Source organism: Plasmodium malariae (assembly GCF_900090045.1).
Source record: "Plasmodium malariae genome assembly, chromosome: 10".
NCBI lineage: Eukaryota > Apicomplexa > Aconoidasida > Haemosporida > Plasmodiidae > Plasmodium > Plasmodium malariae.
The window spans coordinates 412,042-437,159 of NC_041784.1; the positions used below are offsets into that span (position 1 = coordinate 412,042).

The following is a 25,118-nucleotide window of genomic DNA, read 5'->3' on the forward strand; positions in this document are numbered from 1 at the left end:
TAACCGTACATGTATATATGTATTTAAATATATATACAGGGATGTACTTGTACATATGTTTTTAAACATATATACACAGCTGTACATATATATATATATATACGTATATACTTTCTGCACCACGTTAATTTATCATTTTATTCCGCACTTTGTGTGTTTAAATACATATGTGTTGCGAATATAATACGCCAATTGTTATAGGTTATTAAAAAGATTATTTCGAGTAGATAATTTTTGTCTGATATACACCACGATAAATTATAACACAAAAGTAGGTAAATAAGTGATATATGTCTATAAATGTACATACATACATATGTACATATATACATATATATATATATATATACACACACACACATTAAACCTGTTCAGTACCCACTTTTTCTGAACTGTTCATAAAAAAATTGAAGAACAATGACTTTAATAAATTTTAAAGAAAGAATTCAAATTTTGTTAAAGTTAAAAGAATCATTAATACCACAAATTGACGGGAAATTTACAAAAGACTGGGAAATAGAGGCACTAAATTATCAAAACACAAGTGAAAATATAATGATTGAATTAAAAAATGTAAATTTTATACAAGGGTTAGTTAATGCTATTTCATCCCAATTATCTTATTTGCGAATAAATTTGCAAAATTACGAAAATATGTCAGAACAGGAAAAAGATAAATTTAAAAGGTTGTATGTTTTGGGAGCCCTTGGCTTAATTGCTAAATTAAAACTTATCTTATTTTTTTTTACATATATTAATTCAGTAGATCATAATAAAAATATTAAAAATGTTCCAATAATTAATGAAAATACATATAATAATTTAGAACAATATAATAGTGAAAATTCTTATGAAGATAAAATGAATTTACAAAACAATATTTCCGAAAATTGTATAAATAATGAGGATACTAAAATAAATTCTTTATTTAGCAGTTTGGAAGAATATTATTCTCTATTCCATAATTGTTCAGATGATTATAAAGAAAATGTTTTTAATGTAATGACTCATAATAATTTAGTTAATTATAATACGCAAATGAATAATGATAAAAATTTAAGTGAGAAGGATTACAGCGATCAAAATGTAAACATGTACGATAGTAGTAGCAACGTGGACAGTGACAGTATTGGTAATAACAACATCAATCTTGGAAACATCAATCATGGAAATATTAACCATGGTAATATTAACCATGGAAATATTAACCATGGAAATATTAACCATGGAAATATTAACCATGGAAATATTAACCATGGAAATATTAACCATGGAAATATTAACCATGGTAATATTAGCCGTGGAAATAATAGCCATAACATTAACAATAGCAGCATGAACCATAGTAATTTAAAACATAACAATATAAATCATAACATTATTAACCATAATAGTATTACTCATAACAGTATTAACCATAACAGTTTTAACCATAATAATATTAACCATAACAGTGTTAACCATAATAATATTAACCATAATAATATTAACCATAATAATATTAACCATAATAATATTAACCATAATAATATTAACCTTAATAGTATTAACCATAGCAGTATTAACCATAGCAGTATTAACCATAGCAGTATTAACCATAGCAGTATTAACCACAGTAACATGAATGGCAATATTAATAATGGCAATATTAATAATGGTAATACTAATAATGGTAATAATAATAATGACAATATTAATAATGGCAATAATAATATTGGCAATAATAATATTGGCAAGAATTACAATTCGCATTTTATGAACAGTTCAGCAGATCAAGCCCCAAATATGATGAACAATTTTTCGGCGGAAAAAAATGAAAATTTACAAAATACACCCGTAGGAGCATCAAAAAAAAGATCATTACAATTACCTCGAAGTCAAAACAAAACAACGAATTTCTTAACAAATTCACAAACATTAAATGGAATGAAAAGTAATCAAAACGACCATAACCATATACCTTATTATAATGAGCAGTTAAATAATGAAACACAAATATTTTTACAACAAAATCAAGGTCAATATTCTAAGTATTTAAATAATATACGTCAAAATATTAACTCGAATAACAATGAAAATTCTGCACTACCTAATGGTAATGCAAATTTAAATTCTTATTACGAATATAACAATGACAACGATCAGGACAGAAATATTTTGCAAGCATACAATAATAAAATTTATGGCATAAGTGATAATGTGTATAAAAATAGTTATTATTTGTAATAATCATTTATTTGTTTTGACATATGTTTAACACTTTTCCTTATTATATGACGTGCACATTATTTGGAGCAGAACAGTTAACTATAAGATAAAGTTCAAAATAAAGGTAGAAATAAAAATTAAAATAAAGCGCGTTCCTTCAGTGCACATCGGTATGCATATTATGTGTGTGTATATATATTTTATACTTTAATAGTTTATGTATGTGTGTGTTTATGTATAAGTTTTATAACTTGTTCTGTTATCCATAAAAATTTTAATTTTTCATTGTGCAAATTAAAACGTATATATATTCTTCTATAATTTTTGTCCTTTCGTTATATTTTTCTCTTTTATTTCCCAGTCTTCTTGTCCCTTCATTTGCTTGCGCTATACTCTGCTTTCTATCTCTTTTTTTTTTTTTTTTTTTTTTTTTTTCTTCTTTCAAAATTATTTGTATAATCTTTTAAAATAGATTGTAGAGTCTCTTCATTAGCGCTATATAAAAAATTTTCTTTAATTTTGTTTTAAAACTTTTAATTTCTAAAATGTGTTAATATATGATATAACAAATCATGTATATTTATAAATATTATTTTTCAGTTTCGCTAAATTGTATTCCTTTTTTTTTTTTTTTTTTTTTAATTTCTTATTATCTTATTAGCTTACTATACAACTGCTAATTTTAAAATGTCATATGTGCTTATCCATAAGCAGTGTTTGCACATTAACAAGCAATTGCACACATCTTTACCTTTGTTTTTCTCCTTGCTAAAATAAAATTTAATTATGTTAATATTTTTATTATCAAAGTGCATTGCATGTTTGTCTTTTTAAGACTTTTATTATGCTGTAGTTGAATGCTGCTATGTCCGTATTATATTTATGCATACTTAGGCAGTCTATATCATTACACTAGTATAGTTGTGTAAAACATTTAACAGTCCCACGCGACGCTTCTACATACACAAGCACTAATATTGTAAATTTTTTTTTTTTTTTTTTTTTTTTTGACCTTTATTGTATATTTCATTTTTTATAAAGAATGTAAATAATGAGCAGTTATTTGATGACTGTTTTTTAGCATATCTTACACACACATACAAAAAAAAAAAAAAAAAAAGGGGGAAAAATGGTAAAATCAAACACTTTATGAATATAACGTAATAATAATTCAACGATAACATTTTAAAGTTTAATAAAATAAAAAAAAAAAAAGAAAATGAGAACATTTTAAAACATAAAAGGAGCATATTTTACGACATAAATAAAGAAAGGCCATTTAAAAACGTAAAAAAAAGTCTACTTTAAAACATAAAAAAAGGTATATTTTTGAATTGGCAAAAAAAAAGAGTACTTTTTAATTCATGACAAATTTAATATTTTGGCTTTTTTTTCCTTAGCATCCCCTACATAAAAAACCAAAAAGAACATACAATTTTTTTTGTGTCCAAAAAAAAATATGCAAAAACCCGTTAGAAGTTCAAAATTAAAAGGGGTATGCAGGACCCCCTACATAAATAAATAAATATATATATGTAAATATTTATACACTCATATATGCTCACGTTTGCACGCACGTATGCGTACACATAATCTGGAAGAGGGGCATATATATTAATGTTACGCTTACCCAAAAAGAGCTCCGTTATCTCAATATGCGGTGTTATGAAAAAGTATTGTTTATCATTATTCCTTTCGATGAATTCACAAAATTGCTGCATGCTGAGAGGAGGGAGGGGGAAAAAATATATTCAGATTAAGGCGTGTATAAATATATATATACATAAAATATATGTATATACACGTGCAGCATATGAATGTATACTTACAACAAAAGATATATATATATATATATATATATATATATATATATATATATATATATATATATATACAAACGGCATAGTGTCGCAAAACTAAACGCAACGACATTTGCAGTCATTTTAATGATAAGTTAAATCATTTATGCGCCGTTTGTATGATTATTCAATTGGTGTACAAACACACTTGTATATGTATATGCATAAGTACTTGTATATGTATAGTACGTGTATATGTATATGTATAAGTACGTGTATATGTATAGTATGTATATGATAAGTACGTGTATATGTATATGCATAAGTACTGTATATGTATATGATAAGTACGTGTATATGTATATGTATAAGTACATAAGTATGTATATGTATATGCATAAGTACGTGTATATGTATATGCATAAGTACGTGTATATGTATGATAGTCATAAGTATATGTATAAGTACGTGTATATGTATATGCATAAGTACGTGTATATGTATATGTATAAGTACGTGTATATGTATATGCATAAGTACGTGTATATGTATATGCATAAGTATGTATATGTATATGTATAAGTACGTGTATATGTATATGTATAAGTACGTGTATATGTATATGCATAAGTACTTGTATATGTATACGTGTACGTATAAGCATGTATATATGTATGTGCACATGTATGCTTCTCTTTTTGCGCCTTCTTGGGTCTAACTTTTTAACGCGGGTGAGTTCATCCATGTACACGTCGAGTTCATCGAAAATATGAAAAGATGACGTTTCTGTAAGGGATAAGGAGGCTAAGAGTGCCATTTGTATTGTTGACCTTTCACCCCCAGATAAGGAATTTATTTCCATAAAAATATTATTAGAAATATCTTGATTAATTGAAACAAGGACTTTTACATGTCTATTAAGATCATCAAATTCAATCTTCCCTTTATAATTGTTCATACTTTTTAAAATATTTTTAAAATGTACTGTGATTTGTTCTTTGGTTTTTTTCAAAATTGTTGAAAATTTGGATCTTCGAAGTTTTATATTTGATAAATGCATATCATAATTATTTTTTAATTCATTTATTTGTTTCATTTGTGCAATATAACCTTTTTCATCATTTGTGTATTGTTCTATTAGACTATCAAAATAATTTTTCAATGAATTATCTGTATTGTCAATTTCTTTGAAACCATTTACTTTAAGTATTTCTATTATTTCTTTTTTTTTTTCACATCTTTTTTTCCATAATATATCTGAATATTTCTCATACGATGATATCTCAATTTTATCCTCATCAAAAAGGATTTTATTACTTGAAATAATATTATCACAAGACGATTTATTGTCTACCCTCCCATTATTGTTCATAATATTTTCAATATACATTTCTAACTTTTTGATATCTTTTATTTCCATTCCCATATTTTTATTATTACTATATAAATTGGGGCTTTTATTTAAACTAGCATTTTCTTTACTTTTCATTATATTTTCATCATTTCCTGACAGTAAAAAAAGTTTGTTGAACGAACTTAATGATGACAAGGGGACCTCTGCTTGGATTATTTCGTTTCCGCATAAACTCTTGTTCAGACTTTCTGTAGTGAATGTAACCTTCACGGAGCAACCACTTTCAGTTAATTCATTTCCACTCCTTCCCTCAAGAGGACTGTTATTATCACTACAATTACACTCACCCACTTTATCCACATTACTAGCATCCTCTCCAAAGTGAGTCCTCCTTATCGCAATATTCGTTATAGTAGTAGTTGAGTTTCTCCCTTTTAGAATTAAAAAAGGACTTTCTAAAAATATATCATCGAGCAAAAAATTGCTCGTTAGGCACTCAAAATATACGTTATGCAGTTTGTTCAAAGATAAGAGAAAACTCTTTTTACTTCTCGTGGCAACTTCCTCATTTTTCTTCTTATCTTTTTCTAACTTAATTAGGACTTCCTTTAAATTGTAATATTCTTCTATTAATTGTGTGAGTTGTTCTTTCTTTTTTTTCAAATATTCGCTATGGTGTGATATTAAATATTTGTGTAGTGAGCATGTATCTAAAGCGTTTCTTTTCTTTCCCTCAAGTACACGTATGTATTCATCAATACTGTTGACACTCTCATTAATGTTATATATATCTTTATTTTTTTCTTTAATTTCTAAATCTAATTGTTCCGAAAATATACTATCATGATTTTCCATTAACTCGTCAATATTTTGTAACTGATATTTTAGTTCGTCCTGGGCGAATTTGCACTTCTTTAATGATTCATTTAAACTCTCTATTATATTTTTATATGACAAAATTTTTTTGGACGTCCTTAATATTTCCTCGTCCATTTCTTCTTTTTCTTTTTCTAGCTCTTTCAGCTCCTCTTCATTCGTCTTATGTGTTCCATTTTTTTCATTATTATTAATTGGACTGCTATCAGCCGCTCTAGTATCAGCGGCAGTATTAATAGATGTGAATTGTGCGATAGACACTGAATCACCAGCTGGCACATTAACGAATGCGTCGTTCTGTGTGGGCAGGTGACTATCATTTGATTCATCGTACAAATTATTTTCATTAAATGGACGATTTAAAAAAATAGGGTTCCTGTAATACTCTTCTTTTGCTGGCTGATAGTGTAACCCTCCATTGGCAAGAACCTTTACTAAAACAAAGTCATCAATTACATATATTGATTTTACAATTTTCTTATCATTCGTACGTAGTAACTCTTGTAATTCTGTAGAATTATTACATATTAAGGTTTGAACTATTTTAAAGTTATCATATAAATAGAACAATAATGAGGTAGGTAATAAATCAATATTTAAAAAGGAATAAATACTATTTCCATTAATTTTACTAAGTAAAGATTGAATATTCTGTAATAACGAGTCTCTTCTAACATGTTGAAATGCATTAGTAACTATGATGCTAAATTTGTTTTTGTTTTCTATTTCTATATTTGTCAATATATTCTTATCTTCGTAGCAACTGACTAACCATGCATAGAAAAGATCCCCCAGATGTTTTTCAATAATTGAAAGTATTTTTTCATTTTCAATATTTCCCCTTAATTTAATATATTCACCTACTGGTCCTATGGGTTCATATTTAAAATGACAGTCATAACTACTGCTCCCATGAATACCATCCATTGCCAAATTTGCCAAATTTGGTTGGGCATCCAGAGAGGGGAGAAAGGAGCTCCTGTCGGACTCATTATAGACGTTATAATTTTTAATAATATCTTTTCTTACTGTATAAATATCGTATCCATATATATACATTTTTTTTTTAATTTGATTGTTTTTTATTTTTTGAATTTTGTTCAGATGAGCAGTAATAACATTAATCTGTTTGTTGATAAGCTCTACACTGTTTTGACATTTGCTTACTTGATATTCCATTTCATAAATGGAATTTTCTCTTTTATTTATTTCGCTTTGTAACTCTATTTCTTTATCTGTTTGTATTTTTATTTTTTGTTTTATATCTTTTATTTCATCTTTATACTTATTCAAATGGTCTCTCAACAATTTCTTGTTATCTTTTGCTTTTTCAAAAGAGCTCACATAATTTACAATTTCGTCTTTCCGTTTTGTATATCTGTCCTTTATACTAATTAATTCTTTAACCATTTCGTTATATTTTATCATTTTATCTTGATTTTTTTTTATAAAATTATATGCAAACGTGTCCTTTTCAATAACAAGCTTTACTACCTCCTTAAGGTATTCACTCTGTTCTACTAGTGTGTTCATTTTATTTTGTATACTATTAATGACTTTTTCATTTTTAAAATTTTCTGCTTTTAGATATTCATTAAACATTAGAATAGTATTTTTTAATAAATCATAAAATATTGCTATTTTGTAACCTTTGTCATAATATTTCAATTTATCAAATTCGTCTCTTAACATATCATTTTTTTCTTTCATATTTTTTAGTTCCTCTTCCAATGGACATAATAATATTTCCTTTTGTTTTATTTCCTTTAAACAATTCTGTAGCATTTCATTCTCTTTTTCTATTTCGTCTTCAACAATATTTAATCCTACTGAACTCATAAAAAATTTATGTAATGCTTTCTCATTGATTGTACTGAAAAATTGCTTTCCCTTTTCTTGGTCCAAATACACACATGGGCTTCTTATGTTCAGCTTGATAACATTTAGGTAGTTGTCTATATACGCCTTTTTCCGTGCCTGTCTCATTGGATATTCTTCACTGCTACTGTTATTAGCAACGGCATTTCTACCGTTACTACTATCTTCGACTCCCCTACTGTGAGTACTAACATTGCTACTGATCCGTTTGTCCATGTTTTCCGTATTTGTATTGGTACAAAAATTAGAAGTCATATTTGTAGTTACTGTCTCCGAGTGGGACACACTATTTCTACCTTGCCGTAGTCCATATAAAAAAAACTTGCTTGAGTGGGAGGTAAAGACCCTCTTGATTACTACTATATCACCATAAATATCCCTTTTATAGGAATTTTTTCCCGAATTTGATAAAAATATTTCTATATTACATACAAGATTCTTTTTATTTTTATCATAATCTTTTATATAATTTGCTAAGCTGATATCTCTACCAGCTTGCTTCCCTTGACTTCCTAATCCTACTGCTACTGCTTGGGCTATTGCACTTTTTCCTTTCCCATTTTTCCCAATTATTATATTCTTACTCGAATTAAAAGATAACTCTAAATTTTCATGATTCAAAAAATTACGAATTCTAAGCTTTATAATTTTTCCCGTGCTTCCGTAAAAGCTTTTAACGTCCGCGTCTTTCAAGTTACTAAAGTCGAAATAGTTTTGATCAGCGTTCTGTGCCCCTTTCCGATTTGCACAGCCTTTCGTGAAGTCCTTTCCATTTCCCGGTTCATTCGCTCCACCTGCTTCCGCCATTTCATCCACTTCATCTGTTCCATCTGCTCCATCTGCTCCATCTGCTCCATCTGCTCCATCTGCTCCATCTGCTCCATCTGCTTCCGCCATTTCATCTACTTCATCTGTTCCAACCGCTTCATCCGTTGCACCCCCCTTTGCACTCCTCTCCTTTTTATCATTACCAAACGAACTTCTGCTGCTTTCTTCCTCATTGGATATATTTACTTCATCGTGTTTCTTCCCCATAACACCATCCTCCGTGTTATTACTCCGCTTTATCGTTTTGTTAAAATTCTTTTTTCTATTTTTCCCTTTTAACTGCTTAAAATTTGTACTACTAACTTTTATTTCGTCATTCTTTGCGCACCTTTTTTTTTCAAAATGGTCATCACGAGATGGGGAGGAAACACTCGTTTTTTCATAGTTACTTGTACTGCTATTCATGAATAAATCTACTTCATTTTTACCTTCTATTTCATGGTGCCTCCTTGTGACGACTCCATTCTCTTTATCTCGGTTCTTTCTAACTATACTATTTTCTTTATCTCGGTTCTTTCTAACTATACTATTTTCTTTATCTCGGTTCTTTCTAACCACACCATTCGCTTCATTTCGGTTCTTTCTAACCACACCATTCGCTTCATTTCGGTTCTTTCTAACCATACCATTCGCTTCATTCCTTTTTCGCTTTTTTTTTGTGTTCTCACCTTCAACATAATCCACATGCTCACTTTTTCCGTACACGTTATGATTATTTAATAATGTCGAGTTACTTGAGTCAGAATAATACATATTAAATTGTTCATAATTGTCTATTCAAATGGTGCAGCAACTTTTACTCATGGTTGGTTTGAGCTGCCTTTTCCATCTGCCATATAAATCTTTGTTTTAGTTTATTTTACCCTATTTTACGCTTTATTTTTACTTTATATTACGCTATTTTTTCTCCGTTTCTCTTTCTCTTTCTCTTCTTCTTCTTCTTCTTCTTCTTCTTCTTCTTCTTCTTCTTCTTCTTCTTCTTCTTCTTCTTCTTCTTCTTCTTCTTCTTCTTCTTCTTCTTCTTCTTCTTCTTCTTCTTCTTCTTCTTCTTCTTCTTCTTCTTCTTCTTCTTCTTCTTCTTCTTCTTCTTCTTCTTCTTCTTCTTCTTCTTCTTCTTCTTCTTCTTCTTCTTCTTCTTCTTCTTCTTCTCTTCCCCTTTTAGAGCGAAAAGGTCATTACGTGCATACACTTTAAGGGTAAATTTGCCGTATATCAAGAAGGCCTATTTTTTAAAGTATTCATATTCGAACGTTCATGTAAATGAGTGTAGTAAAATAAAGCAGAATTAGAAATAAATAATAATAATAATAATAACAGAGAGTGAAACCTAAGATATGAATAAAACAAAGGATTTATGACTTCAAAAATGAACTAGTATGCTTAAGCACTTAAGATAAAACTGGACTTCACATGCTCCCATTTATTAATATATCTAAAATAGGAATAGTAAAATATGGGGAAATACTCCTTTGGTTATAAGTCTATTATGCCTTTTTTTATATTTTTTTATTATTCACTCATCATTTGCTCACATGCACATACTTATATATGTACGCATATTATGTACGTATACGCATGTAGGCATATGTATGTACATTTATATATATATATATATATATATATATATGTATGAACGTATATATTTATGTATATATATATGAATGCGTAAGCGCGCTAATAAGTATTCCTGCTTTTTTTTTTTTGTTAACATTTAATTACTACTAGTTTTATTCATCTTTCATATTATACTACCAAAAAAAAATTTAATTTTTTTTTTTTTTTTTTTTTTTTTTTTTTTTTGTTTACAACCGATGTGCAGTTTTATCGTTCACGATATGCAGAAAGTAAAACTTGAAATTACAGAAAACAAAATTTTACAAAACATTGATTGAAAAAAATAAGAGAAATAAATTAATCTTCTTTACTAAAAAAAAAAAAAAAAAAAGAAAAAAGCAAATAAAACAAAATTAAAACAAAATAAATCAAAACAGAATAAATTAAAATAAAAAAGAAAAAACGGACGACTAAAGTTGAGTATGCATTATACAAATATACTCTTGGCGCTCAAAAAAAAAAAAAATAAAATAATAAAATAAGGCGCACACGTAAATTCTTGTCCACGTATCCATACATACATAGGATATATATACATAGTGTGCATGTATTCACATATGCATTATTCACGCGTTTATATGTATACACATTTCCATAGGGGAAAAATTAAAAAATCATGCTGCAGGCACGTAAATATGTCGAAATGGTATGCCATTCTGACCTCAGCTAATGTAACAAGCTTTCATAAATTCTTCATTTGTTCAACTACCCTCGCGCGTCGTTTTAAACCGCTTCCATAGCAGCATTCGTAAAATATGAAGGAACAGTTCAAGACGATTTTTAAAAGAACTGAAACGATTTGCTTTTTTTCTTCAATTTTTGTTTATATGTGTTCATTTTTGTGTTGTTTCTTCTAGTTTTTTTCATTTTTTCATTTTTTCATTTTTTGTATTTTTTTTTTTTTTTTTTCTCATCATTTTAAACGTTAAGTGTAAACTTATTTAAAATTATTAAAAAAAAAATTTTCAAATTATAAAAAAAAATAAATTAAATAAATAACTTAAAATAAAGTAAATAAAATGAACTAAAATTTGGTAAAATAAAATAATATTGAAAAAAGACTGTGCACTTTCATTATGGCATCATTAATATCACTGATATCCTTGGTATCACTAGTGTTATTTGAGTCATTTATATCATTGATATCTCCAGTATAGTGTGCCATTTTTCAAATACTCACATGCAAAAAGATACCTACTATATGTACATATATGCACGTATAATACATAATATATACATATGCATGTATATAACACATATACACACCTATACACATACGCACGAGGGCTTGGGACATCCTTGCAAACGCTGCGAGTAAAATTTCAGTGATAAATAGTTTCTCATTAGCCAAAACTGACAACACAAACATATAAACGAGTCAATACATAAGTGAATAAAATATTCACATGAAAACAAGAGTCCCCTTAAAAATACATTTAACAACAAGCGAAATGTCAGTGTACACGATATGCCTTTTCAAGCACATATCAACATATATATACATACATGTAAAATTGCATGTACATGTACATGTACATAAGTTGAAATGCATAAGGACATATGTCACCCTACCTTGGGTAAAAACAAGCTACTATATTATCACCACGGAGCGCTAAAAACAGACAATACGGTCAATTCTGCCAGTACTACCAGTATTGCCAGTATTGCCAGTATTGCCAGTATTGCCAGTATTGCCAGTATTGCCAGTATTGCCAGTATTGCCAGTATTGCCAGTATTGCATGCCAGTATTGCCAGTATTGCCAGTATTGCCAGTATTGCCAGTATTGCCAGTATTGCCAGTATTGCCAGTATTGCCAGTATTGCCAGTATTGCCAGTATTGCCAGTATTGCCAGTATTGCCAGTATTGCCAGTATTGCCAGTATTGCCAGTATTGCCAGTATGCCAGTATTGCCAGTATTGCCAGTATTGCCAGTATTGCCAGTATTGCCAGTATTGCCAGTATTGCCAGTATTGCCAGTATTGCCAGTATTGCCAGTATTGCCAGTATTGCCAGTATTGCCAGTATTGCCAGTATTGCCAGTATTGCCAGTATTGCCAGTATTGCCAGTATTGCCAGTATGCCAGTATTGCCAGTATTGCCAGTATTGCCAGTATTGCCAGTATTGCCAGTATTGCCAGTATTGCCAGTATTGCCAGTATTGCCAGTATTGCCAGTATTGCCAGTATTGCCAGTACTGCCAGTATTACCAGTATTGCCAGTACTGCCAGTATTGCCAGTACTGCCAGTATTACCAGTATTACCAGTATTGCCAATGCCCCTAGTACCGCTAACACGCCTAACCCTGCTTGAGTCGTTCGTACATGCGGTCAATCTCCGCCTTGTACTTCTTGTGCACGGCGTGCCTCTTAATCTTTCCTGTCGGTGTAAGTAGATCGTTCTCTATAGTGAATGGTTCTAAGGCAAAATAAATATCTTTTATTTGTTCATATCCTTTAAGGCCATCATTTTTTCCAATCCTAATTAGATCCTCAAGAACATCATTTTTAAATTCTGGTAATTGCACAATTTCGGCATCAGTTTTTTTTAATTTCTTGTTATTCTTCCAAATTTCCATAGTATCCGTAGATGGGCATATAATACAAATGAGTACAGATTCATATGAATAACCAAACACAAAAATCTGACTAATGAACAAAGACTGTTTATATGTAGATTCAATTTTTTCAACAGCAATATATTCACCTTGGGATAATTTAAAAATATTTTTTTTCCTATCAATAATTGTAACTGAAAAATTTTCACTAAAAGATACAATATCACCTGTTCTGATCCATCCATCTTTATCAATTAATTCATTTGTTTCTTTTTCTAATTTGAAATAACCTAAATTACAAATAGCAGGTCCTCTTAAATGTAATTCTCCCCTTGGTGGGTCATCAGTAACAAGATAATTCATTTCCGGTACTGATACAACTTTATATTCAACACATGGCACAGGACCACCAATATGACCTACATTGATATCTGTTGTATGACTTATAAAAGCAGGTCCTAATGTTTCTGTCATTCCATATCCTTCAAATATAGGAACACAAAAAACAGATTTCAATTTTTTAACCACATCTGCACTTATAGGTGCAGAACCATTTAACATTGCTCTTATATTTCCTCCTAAAATTTTTTTTGCTTTATTAAAAATTAATTTATCCCATAAAAAATGAAAAGGAACACCATTAGAATTTAACTTCTTCACCTTATGTTCTACCCCTTTATTAAATAAGGATTGAACAATGGACGATTTTTTTTTTAAAGAGTTAAATATCCTTTCATGTATTCGATTGTACAATCTTGGTACACTAATAAATAAAGTGGGTTTCAATTCTTGTATATCTTCAATTAAAGTTTGTACATTGCCAGAATAATAACCAGTCCTCACACCTTGTGCAAAATATACTAAAATCATAATTCTTTCATATATATGAGCTAAAGGCAAATAAGATATATGTGTATCCTTTTCATTTATTTCCAATATTGGCAATTTTGATGGTCCTGTAATAGAGGACACTACCTGAGCTACAAAATTCTTATTTGTCATTATAACTCCCTTAGGATATCCTGTTGTACCTGATGTATAACAAATGGTAGCCACATCATTTATATTTCCTGGACGTGGTTCTAAAATTTTTTTATTTCCTTCTTTTAACAAATAATCCCATGTTATTATCTCTAATTGATATTTTTCACATGCTTTTTTTATCTCTTCATCTACTTCTCTTTCTACTAATATTATTTTTTTTAAATATATTCTTTCACATGTTTCTAACGATTTAAATAAATTTAAAACACAAGTTTTATTACACAGAATTGTTTGCATTAATGTTTGTTCTAAAATAAATCTACTTGATTCTATACCTAAAGAATCATATAATGGCACCGTTACAATATTAAATGCACTACAACTTAAATCGCATATATTCCATTCTTCACAATTAGGCAAATAAAAACCTAAAAACCTTGCTCTAGTTACCCTAGAATCATCACATCTAATTACAGGGCATGCATTTGTATTTATTAATCCTGATCCTATTATAACAATTAATTCTCTTACTTCTTCATATGTTTTCCATTTATATGGACCCAATTTATTGTTCACTCTTATTCGTGTACCTAAACAATCTCTATCCCTAAACTTTTTCGTTGTCTCATTAAACATATCCCACATATTACTTATAGGATTCTCATCATAATTTTCTATTAATTTATTTTTATATTTAGGATTTCGATAAACTCCTGTTGAGTCCTTATTCGACGGTTCACTAACCTTCACTGCATAAATTAATTCATTTGTTGATGTAAACATTTTCGCGTTCTCCAATTAAATCAAACGGGAAAAACTATCGACCTCCTTGGGGGATAGATATAGCTGTGCAATGCATACACACGTACATACATACGAGCATATATATATATATATATATATATATATATTCACCACATGCGGCGAACAACTCCTCAGACCACTATATGTTTTTGCCAAAATAGAAATATAAATAATGCACAAATGGAGTAGACGTGGAGAAGATGTGGATCAGACGTGCAACAAATTGAAATCAAGCACAAATGAATAAATACTTTTACCATGTATTTACTTCTGTATTTAAGAATATTTATACAATAAGGCCTTTAAATTTATATTCCTTTGCTTTCACTTCTTAGTATAGTTCATATGTCAAACATACTTTTATAAATGTAAAGTAAAAGTAAGGTATTAAAAATCTTATCAAGTTGCATAAGTGCTAGTACGAACAGATCAGAGAGGGTGTCCTATCTATATATACGCAGCAAATGTGCTATAGCACAAAATACTCACAAAAATCATACAAAAATATATATACAAACAAGTACATATATATATATATAAACAATTTACCCTTTTTTCGTAGCACAAAAAGATATAAAATTTAAAAAGATAAAAAAAAAAAAAAATTAAACTTATGATGAATTTAAAAAATAGGCATATTCACGTATATGACATATACCGCGCTCTATACAATTCACTGCTCACTTATTATTTTCTTATTTTAATAATTTAAAGATATTAATCTTAACAATTTTTTTAAGTATATAGCAACATATTAACTACTTCTTCCTTTAATGTGCACAAAAATGGGCAATATACGCACATAAACGTATATATAAATATATATACGGCCCGTATGTAAGTATACACATATATATATATATATTTTAATTTTCTAATTCAAGCGTTCATTAATTTGTTTTACTCTTTCCTAAAGCAATTTCTTTCTAAGGAAATGTATAAAAAATTAAAAATAAATAAAGTTCTATGAAATTTTCTTAAAGTAAATGTGAAATTAAAAAAAAAAAAAAAAAGTCATCTTATGATCTTTTTTATTCGTAAGAAAAATGTACATAAATATTAGTATACGTATATTTAAAAGTTGGTATTTATACGTGTACTTAAGCAAGTATATTTTAATAAATACATTTTCATTAAAATGTTATATATTGTTAAAACAAGTAAAATTCGCTAATATGTTCAGGAATTAATTAAACATAATTTTTGTTACATACGTATATACATAAATATAAATATATATATATATACTACAATAAAATCTAATATTTGATTTATGTATATATATTTCATTTTTTAATTTCGTTCATGTCAAAAAGTATAAATTCATATTGTATGTTATTATTATATGTACTCCATATATTTTTTTTTTTTCATGAAATATTAAAAGTGACACAAGTGTGGTATTTTTTTTTTTTTTTTTTTTTCTTAGAAACTATATCGGATTATTATTATGTAATGTAAATTTTTTATTCTTCTTACAAATATGTTAAAAAGAAAAAAATTCTCAGTAAATTACACTGAATTAAAAATTTTATACATTTGTATATTTATATTTATAAATATATATATATTTATTTTTTTATCTATTCATGTATTCTTCTGTTCATCTGTTCATTTGTTCATCTGTTCATTTGTTCATCTGTTTATTTGTTCATCTGTTTATTTGTTCATCTGTTCATTTGTTCATCTGTTTATTTGTTCATCTGTTCATTTGTTCATCTGTTCATTTGTTCATCTGTTCATCTGTTCATCTGTTCATCTGTTCATCTGTTCATCTGTTCATCTGTTCATCTGTTAATTTTTTTTTCTCTTTCAATTTTTATTTATATATGTAACTTTTTGGATGCTTATATTGTTACGTTTTCTTTCTTTTTTTTTTTTTTAATACATTTCAAATAGTATTTGTATTTTGAGTACTACTTATTACTACATACTTAACATTCCATATAATAAATTGAAAACGTTACTAATGTATACATATTTAGTTTTATTAAGGTTGCTTCAATAATTTCAGATTGGTATATAATGTGTTTATAGTAGATTTAAAAAAAGAAAAAAAAATCATTTTTAAAATAATTTCAAAAATTGGAAAAATCATTAAGCTATTTTAATGGTTCCTATAATATATGTATTTAATCCACCAATATATAAAATTTTCATTTTTTCTTTTTTTGCTAATCAGCGTTAAACAGTGAACACATATTATCAGCAATGCATATATATATATATATATATATATATATTTACATAGAACAGATATAATTCTTAATACATGTGTAAAAAGAAAAAATTTAATTCATAATTCAGACATTGTTTTACGTACAATTTTTTTTTTTTTTTTTTTTTTTTATTTGACAAGTGTTTTTAAAAAAAAAAAAAAACATTTGGAATAGAAATGATACATTTATTTGTTATAGTTTTATGATATATTACCATTTTGTTTTTTTAAAGATTTTTTTCCCTTTTTTTTTTAGATAATAAAGAAAAGGAAATAAAACAACATTTTGGCTGTTTTCAATTTATTATACATACATACCTACATAGGTGCATATATATATACTTAGGAAGAAAAAGAAAAAATCTTTAACAAATATATTACCTTTCTATACATTTTGTATCTGTTAACAAAATGCAAAAGGAAAGAAACAAAACAAAACTACGTAGATATAAAAAAACCATGTGTTAAACTAACTGTTTTATTACAACGGATTGTTCTGTATATGTATATATAAAAATAAAGGCATATATTTTTTTTTTTTTTTTAAATATATGAACAGGTCAGGTGAATTTTTTACAATTTTGTAATATTTACGTTTTTTTGCGTTTTGCTATTACTTAAAACCTGCTCTCATTTAGCGGTGAACTTTGTAAAAAAGTTTTGCCTTTTCATGATTCCAACCATTTGTATATGTATGCATATATATTTGCACACACATATCAGCAGAATTCTCCCCAACCCTTGTATATATTTGCAAATATATATATATCACCATCCCCAGCATTAAAAATTCAAAAATTAAAGTATAGTTTGATACAAAGGCTTTCTTTTTAAAATTTGAGTGTTTCAATTTTTTCACATCAGGCACACTTCCGTAATACTTAAAAAAGCAGCTTTAATAGTATTTGTCTTCTAAATAAAGGAATATAACGAACATTATATTTTGTTTTGAAAATGGAAATATGCACAAAACGTAGCTTTATTATGTAGTCGTATTTTTTGTATTATAGTTACAAGAATAAGTCGAAAAATAAATCCATCTTGTATAAGAACGGTAGTAAAAAAAATATATCATCTATAGAAACAGTCGTAAAAACTATATACTTTTTGTAACGGCTTGTTCAAAATGTACTAAATAAAATAGTGCAGTAGTAAATTGTATAATAAAAGATATGTTCATAAATAATTTAACTACATATATATGTGCAACCTGAAAAAAAAAACATGTACATAATATTTTTTTTACAGCTAAGTATTTTTTCGTATGTGCCTGGAAAATTTTTTCAAAAATAAGCGTTCTTCAACTTTTAACGCTTTCGTCAAAAATTTTTTTAAACACATTTCCTCGTTCCTTTGCTTTGCTTTTTCAACACGTTTTTTAATTTATTTTATTTATATCCATTTGCTTTGTTTTATTTTATTGCATTGAGCTTTTTTTTATTCTATTTCAATGTGTTTTGTTTTATTTTACTTAATTTTTTTTTTTCCTTTCATATCTTCCAGCGCTCAAAAACCTTTCCCGGCGGAAGAACAATCTATTCTTCGTACGTTAAAGGTTTATTCTGCTATATTATATGTAAAATATCTATATTAACTTATTTTTATTTTCGAACTGTCTCATATAAAAATAGTTGCTCAGATATAGCATACATATATATATATATATATTAATAAAACAATGGGTGAAATAAAAAATGAAATATTTTTAAAACAAAAATGAAGATTTAAAAAAAAGGTAATAAAACATTACTCAGAAAGCACGAGACAAATAAGGAATATGCTAAATAGGGGAGAAAAAAAAATTACATGTCATACATATATACATAATATATACGTGTATATGATATATATATATATATATATATATGTTTATACGTATATGCTATTAATTAAACATGTAATGAAAAAGGGAAGATAATAATAAATTAAAAAAAAAAAAAAAAAACATAAGTACGTATATCGGCATATTATACGCTATATGTGCATATATATATAAATGGAAAGATACATAATATATACATACATATATATATATATATATATACACGTACACTTCTACATGTAAAGAATGTACTTTTTACTTGTTTATGAATTGACACATTTAAATAAAAAATGTTACATACTATTATTATTTCATTAGAATTAGTTATACAAAGATTTGAAACATATGATAATAATACACACACACATATACATGGGGTGTATTATAATTATATACCTAAACATATACACCCCCACAACATACTGTTTTTTTCTTTTATTATTTTTTTAAATCATTTGTTTTGCAAACTTTTTTTTTTTTTTTTTTTATGCTCATTAATTATTTACAAATATATGTAAATACATATATGTAAATAAATACACACATAATACGATATATATATATATATATATGTATATAAATATATGTCACGAATTAGCACTGCACTAGCCGTTTGCTAGAAATAATTTTATATACTTTTTACTGTCAAATGGTTAGATAAGAATATAATATAACGTAATTATATACTTTCTTATGTATAATATTATTATGTTGTTCCTTTTTTTTTTATGTATATGATATCCTCCTTCTCCAACAATACATTTTTTGCTAATATTTTTAAAGCACATTATTATTTCTTAATTCATTAAAAAAATTTTTTTTTTTTTTTTTTTTTCTCCCCATGTTTTCTAATAGTCAAATATTTCAACATTTTGTACAATTTTTGATGCTGTGGTAGCTAGCTCATCTTCTGGATAATTCCAGAAATTTGAACAACTAATTAATGGGTTATTGCTAAGTTTATAAATATTTTTTACGTTGTCATCTGGGTCGTTGTTATACTTCCTTGTATTATTAATTTGACCACTATTTATGAGTTCCATATTACTGTTACTATTACTCATACTATTATTCATACTACTGTTCATACTACTGTTCATACTACTGTTCATACTATTGTTCATACTATTGTTCATACTATTGTTCATACTATTGTTCATACTATTGTTCATACTATTGTTCATACTATTGTTCACATTGTTATTCATATTACTATGCCCATTATTACGCACATAGAAATGTTCCTGTCGCATATACGATTGGTCTTCCATCATACTTGGCTGGTGTTTTAAGTTGTTTCTGGTCAGGGGTAGAGTCTTGTACGGTTCATACAACATATGGTCACTATTATTGTTACTGTTATTGTTACTGTTACTGTTACTGTTGCTATAACTATTACTCATAGCACGGTTATTTGCATGATTAGTTAAAAGGCTATTGTTATGTCCACAATTTGATGTCGTATTTGTATATTCATCATTAAATAAAAAGTGTTGATCATTATAACCATTTGTGTTTGATATATGTAATAATTTCAAGAAATTATTAATATCAGTTGTATTCAATTTTTCATTATCATCTTCAATTACTTTTAAAGCACTATCTTGCGCAGTAAGCTCCATATGGTCTATTGTATTAACTAAAATATTATTACTCCCTTCATTATTTGATACATATTCTTTTGATGAATTACTCGATAACCTGATTACTGGTAATAAATTCGATTCTTCTTTCGTTGAGTAAGAACAATAATGATTATTCAATGCCTCTTTCTTCTTTGACTTGCTTAAATTGTAGTGCTTGCCACTGCCATTTCCACTATTACAGCCAAGGCCACTTCCAATACAAATATCATTATTATTCCTATTTTTCACCATACTGTTCGCTATACAATTGTTCATGTTATTAGTAATAATTCCATTCAAACTGCAATTTACATTTCCATTCATGGCACAGTTAATATTTACATCCTGTGTGATCAACTCGTTAAGAGACTTGTACGTTCCGCTGTTAACTTCATGCGATTTCGTGTACATATTCTGTAGATTTCTTATATTAAATGTGCTCAACATATCATTGCTATTTTCAAACTCATTATTATTATTGTTCAAAATATAATTCTTAAAGTTCACACTATTAAGAGTAGTAGTACTATTATTATTACATTCTTCGTTGCTCTCTTTACTCTTTAATAAAGCATATAAATTGTTCGGGTATGACGAGCTCTTCTGGTAATTATTGTTAATAATATTCATACTATTAGTTACACAACTATTACTGTTTACACTATCTTGCATGTTGCCATTAACATTTCCAACAACAATACCATTCATACTGCCGCTCACATGACCTCCAACAAGGTCGTTCATCTGTCCATTCATCTGTCCATTCATCTGGCCGTCCATCTGTCCATTCAGTTGTCCATTCAACTGTCCATTCAACTGTCCATTCATCTGTCCATTCATCTGTCCATTCATATTACCGCTAACATTCCTACTAACATTCCTGCTAACATTTCCGCTGATACTATTATCTGCACTGGCGTTTTTGCTCAAGTTTTTTCTAAATCTATTGTTTGTGCTATTGTGTAGGGGAAAATTGCACATCATGTTATTGTTGGATTGCTTCAACATGTTGTTACTCTTCTTACTCTCCTCTACAAAATGATTATTACTATTATTGATGTTGCCATTGTTGTTGCTTCTGTTGCTTCTGCTGTTGCTATTATTGTTTATATTATTGTTCATATTGTTGCTACTGTTGACACTGTTGCTGCTACTACTGCTATTGCTATTAACGTTTCTTTTACTTCCACTACTATTGCTGCTACTATTATTATTACTACTATTATTATTACTACTATTATTATTATTATTATTATTACTATTATTATTATTACTATTATTATTATTATTATTATTACTATTATTATTATTATTACTATTATTAATATTATTATTATTATTATTATAATTATTATTATTATTATTGTTGTTATTATTATTGTTGTTATTATTATTGTTGTTATTATTATTATTTTTTTTTTTTTCAACCTTCTGTAAAGCGTTCGACATAGGGGCCGCTAACATAAGATTAATAGCATTTTGGGAAGGAGATAAATTACCAGGTAATGGTCTTAACTCTTGAATATAATGTGCATGTCTACAATGTGCTTCGGCATTACATTTCCCCCTCAAAAATTTGGTACAAGGAGCAGTTTTGTATAAATCTCCTGTTGGTCTTAATTCACAAACAGAATGGGCATAACTACAATTTTCATTTTTACATGATCCTGCTTTTTTTGCTAAAGGGCATAAACTAGTAAATGATAAGTCTGGTATTGGATTTAGTTCTTCTTGTGAATGAGCAAATAAGCAATCTACTCCTCTATCACACCTCCCTGAAAAAAACCATGGACACATCTTTGTCTTATAAAATTGCTTCTTCCTTGGTATTTGAGTTACTACCAATGGGGACTGATTATTTACGTTCTTTGCCAGCATTTTGTATTAAACACACGTACATATATAATATTATGTATACACCCAAAATAGTGATACACTTAGCAAATATAGGAAAAACTTTAAGCAAAACAGCGTACAGTAAAATTGCTTTAAATTAACGACAATTTTTACATAAACTTAAGCAAATATAAAAGAGGGGAATAAAAAGAAAAAAAAAGATATACATGTATATATATATATATATATATATATATATATATATATATATATATATATATATATATATATATATGCATACACATATATGTACAATTTGTATACACCTATACATATATACACGTATAACGCAGATAATGTATGTGTATGTGTGTATGTGTGTATGTGAGTATGTGAGTATGTGAGTATATATATATATATATATATATAATTACGTATAACAAAACATTATTTAATTACTTGGGGCCATATAAATCTGCATTCAAACAGGCACAAAAAACTTTAAACAATCTTACATTTCAAGCAATAAAAAAAAAAAAATAATAAAATAAATAAAAAATAAAAAACAGTAGAATTAAATGAATAAATAAAGCACATAAAAACGAAAATTAACTGATAAATAAATAAAAAATTTCCGAGACTAAAATGTGCCAGCTCGTCAAAATTTTCAAAACAATATATATTTTTTTACATAAAAATTACATGATTTTTAAAATTTTACTAATAGTATTATATAAATATTTATTATTAGAATAACAATATTATTATTATTACGTGTTATATGATTCTGCGCTAAAGTAAAAGGGAGAAAAGGGGGGTAACATATATTATCAAACTTATATATAATACATATATTATTCATACACATATATAATAGGAATGACAGCATATATGCATATATATATATATAAATGATATGCATAATTTATATCTAAATATATGTATACGCATTTGTGCGTATGTACATATATTTAAGTAACTTTTGTATGTATTATTATGTATATGTTCGTATATTTTTTATAAAAATACAACAATATGTGCAAATTTGTACATATATATATATGTACATAAATATATAATATCTACGTGTGTATATGTATCAAATTTTCAATTAGGTATAGTTCATTTATTTTCTTCTTTTTTCATTTCTGTAATTACATTATTCTTTTTAAGATTCACTGTAATTCGAAATTTATTCCAATTAGATAAACCTCTTATTATATGATCTTTTTTTTTTTTTTTTTTTATAAATAATGTAATTATATTTAAACAATTACAATTAAAACGTACAAAAAAGAAAAAAAAATATATGGGCTTATAATATACAAACGTACGTAATGTGTTTCTTTTGTATGTATACTTAAATATATATATATATATGTAAATGTATATGATGCATATGTTTATATGGGCACATGTATATATTCGTATGTATATATGCGAATACATGAAACACTATAAAACAATAATTATATACATACAAATGTACACTTGAGCACATAAACATGGGTATACACGAATGTATATGATATGATGTAAATTAGTTTAAAACACAAAAGGAATACTTTAAAGAATATATTTGAGCACTTAAAAAACTGATTGCAGTAAAAATTGTACTATATATTAATCATTAAATTTTATAAATTGTTAGTATTACATGATATCACATAAAAAAAAAAAAAAAATACAATAAATGAAATAATAAAATCTGTACATAAAAATAAATAAGTATATATTATATGTATATCATATATATATGTTATATATATATATTATACATATAAATAAACGCTTCAATGGAGTTTTCAAAACAAGGTAGATGTGTTACACGTATACGTAAAAAAAAAAAAAAAATAATAAAACATAAATAAATAAACATAAACATAAAAATTATGAACTAATTTTTTCTTCAAATAAATTCAAAAAAAAATAAAATAATAGAACATATATAAAAATATTGTAAACACTTATTATATATATATATGAGATGTACCTTGAAATAACGCGTTTACTTATTATTTATTTTAAACATAAATTCTCCTAATGTTAATAGAACAAAGACAACTTTCAAAAAAAAAAAAAAAGAAAAGAAAAGAATATAATAATAGGTTAAAGGGAAAAGAGAGGAGAAAAAATAAAATAAAACAATTATTATCACGATAACATTATATATATTATCAGATGTACAAATAAAAATTAAAAAAAAAAAAAAAAATGTTAAGGTAATAAAAATGCACAGAAAAAGATAAGAAAATTGCTACGAAAATGATAAGAAAAATAAATATGTGTAAAAGTAACACTGAAAATATGTATATTAAGGGACAAATAAAACAATATTTTATAAATTATAAAAAATCTCAGGTTAAATACATATTGTGTAGTAATAATAAATGCATATACATAATATACATATGTAATGTTTACACATAACGAAAATAAGGCAGCATACAAATATACTTATTTTATTAAGTATATATTTTTATATCTTTAAAATCCTGCAATAAATATTTCAAAAAAATAAATATTAAAAATGATACCATGCGTGTGATGAAACGTATAAAAAAAAAAATTGCAAAAAAGGCACATATATATATATATATATACATATACATGTAAATTTATATATTTATATATTATGTATATATAATAATAATTCTTCACATATGGTTAAAACATAAGATAAAAAAAAGAAAATAATTTTTAGATGGTATAATT

General features: G+C 26.8%; 4 protein-coding genes across 4 annotated transcripts; 1 reads left to right on the plus strand and 3 right to left on the minus strand.

The window, feature by feature from the left end:
* Positions 1-417: 417 nt before the first annotated feature.
* PmUG01_10019200 (conserved Plasmodium protein, unknown function) lies at positions 418-2,226 on the plus strand (the record flags this gene model as incomplete). The annotated part of the gene is made up of 1 exon (XM_029005373.1): positions 418-2,226. One exon carries the CDS (start codon positions 418-420, stop codon positions 2,224-2,226), a length of 1,809 nt encoding a protein of 602 aa, XP_028861968.1.
* A 1,344-nt stretch (positions 2,227-3,570) lies between these two features.
* Positions 3,571-9,696, minus strand: SMC6 (structural maintenance of chromosomes protein 6, putative; the record flags this gene model as incomplete). The annotated part of the gene is made up of 3 exons (XM_029005374.1): positions 3,571-3,614; positions 3,839-3,930; positions 4,727-9,696. The coding sequence occupies 3 exons, from the start codon at positions 9,694-9,696 to the stop codon at positions 3,571-3,573; spliced, it is 5,106 nt and encodes a 1,701-aa protein (XP_028861969.1).
* A 3,160-nt stretch (positions 9,697-12,856) lies between these two features.
* PmUG01_10019400 (acyl-CoA synthetase, putative) lies at positions 12,857-14,881 on the minus strand (the record flags this gene model as incomplete). The annotated part of the gene is made up of 1 exon (XM_029005375.1): positions 12,857-14,881. One exon carries the CDS (start codon positions 14,879-14,881, stop codon positions 12,857-12,859), a length of 2,025 nt encoding a protein of 674 aa, XP_028861970.1.
* Positions 14,882-19,790: 4,909 nt separating this feature from the next.
* On the minus strand, positions 19,791-22,364 carry PmUG01_10019500 (zinc finger protein, putative; the record flags this gene model as incomplete). Its single annotated transcript, XM_029005376.1, has 1 exon — positions 19,791-22,364. One exon carries the CDS (start codon positions 22,362-22,364, stop codon positions 19,791-19,793), a length of 2,574 nt encoding a protein of 857 aa, XP_028861971.1.
* Between the last annotated feature and the right edge of the window lie 2,754 nt (positions 22,365-25,118).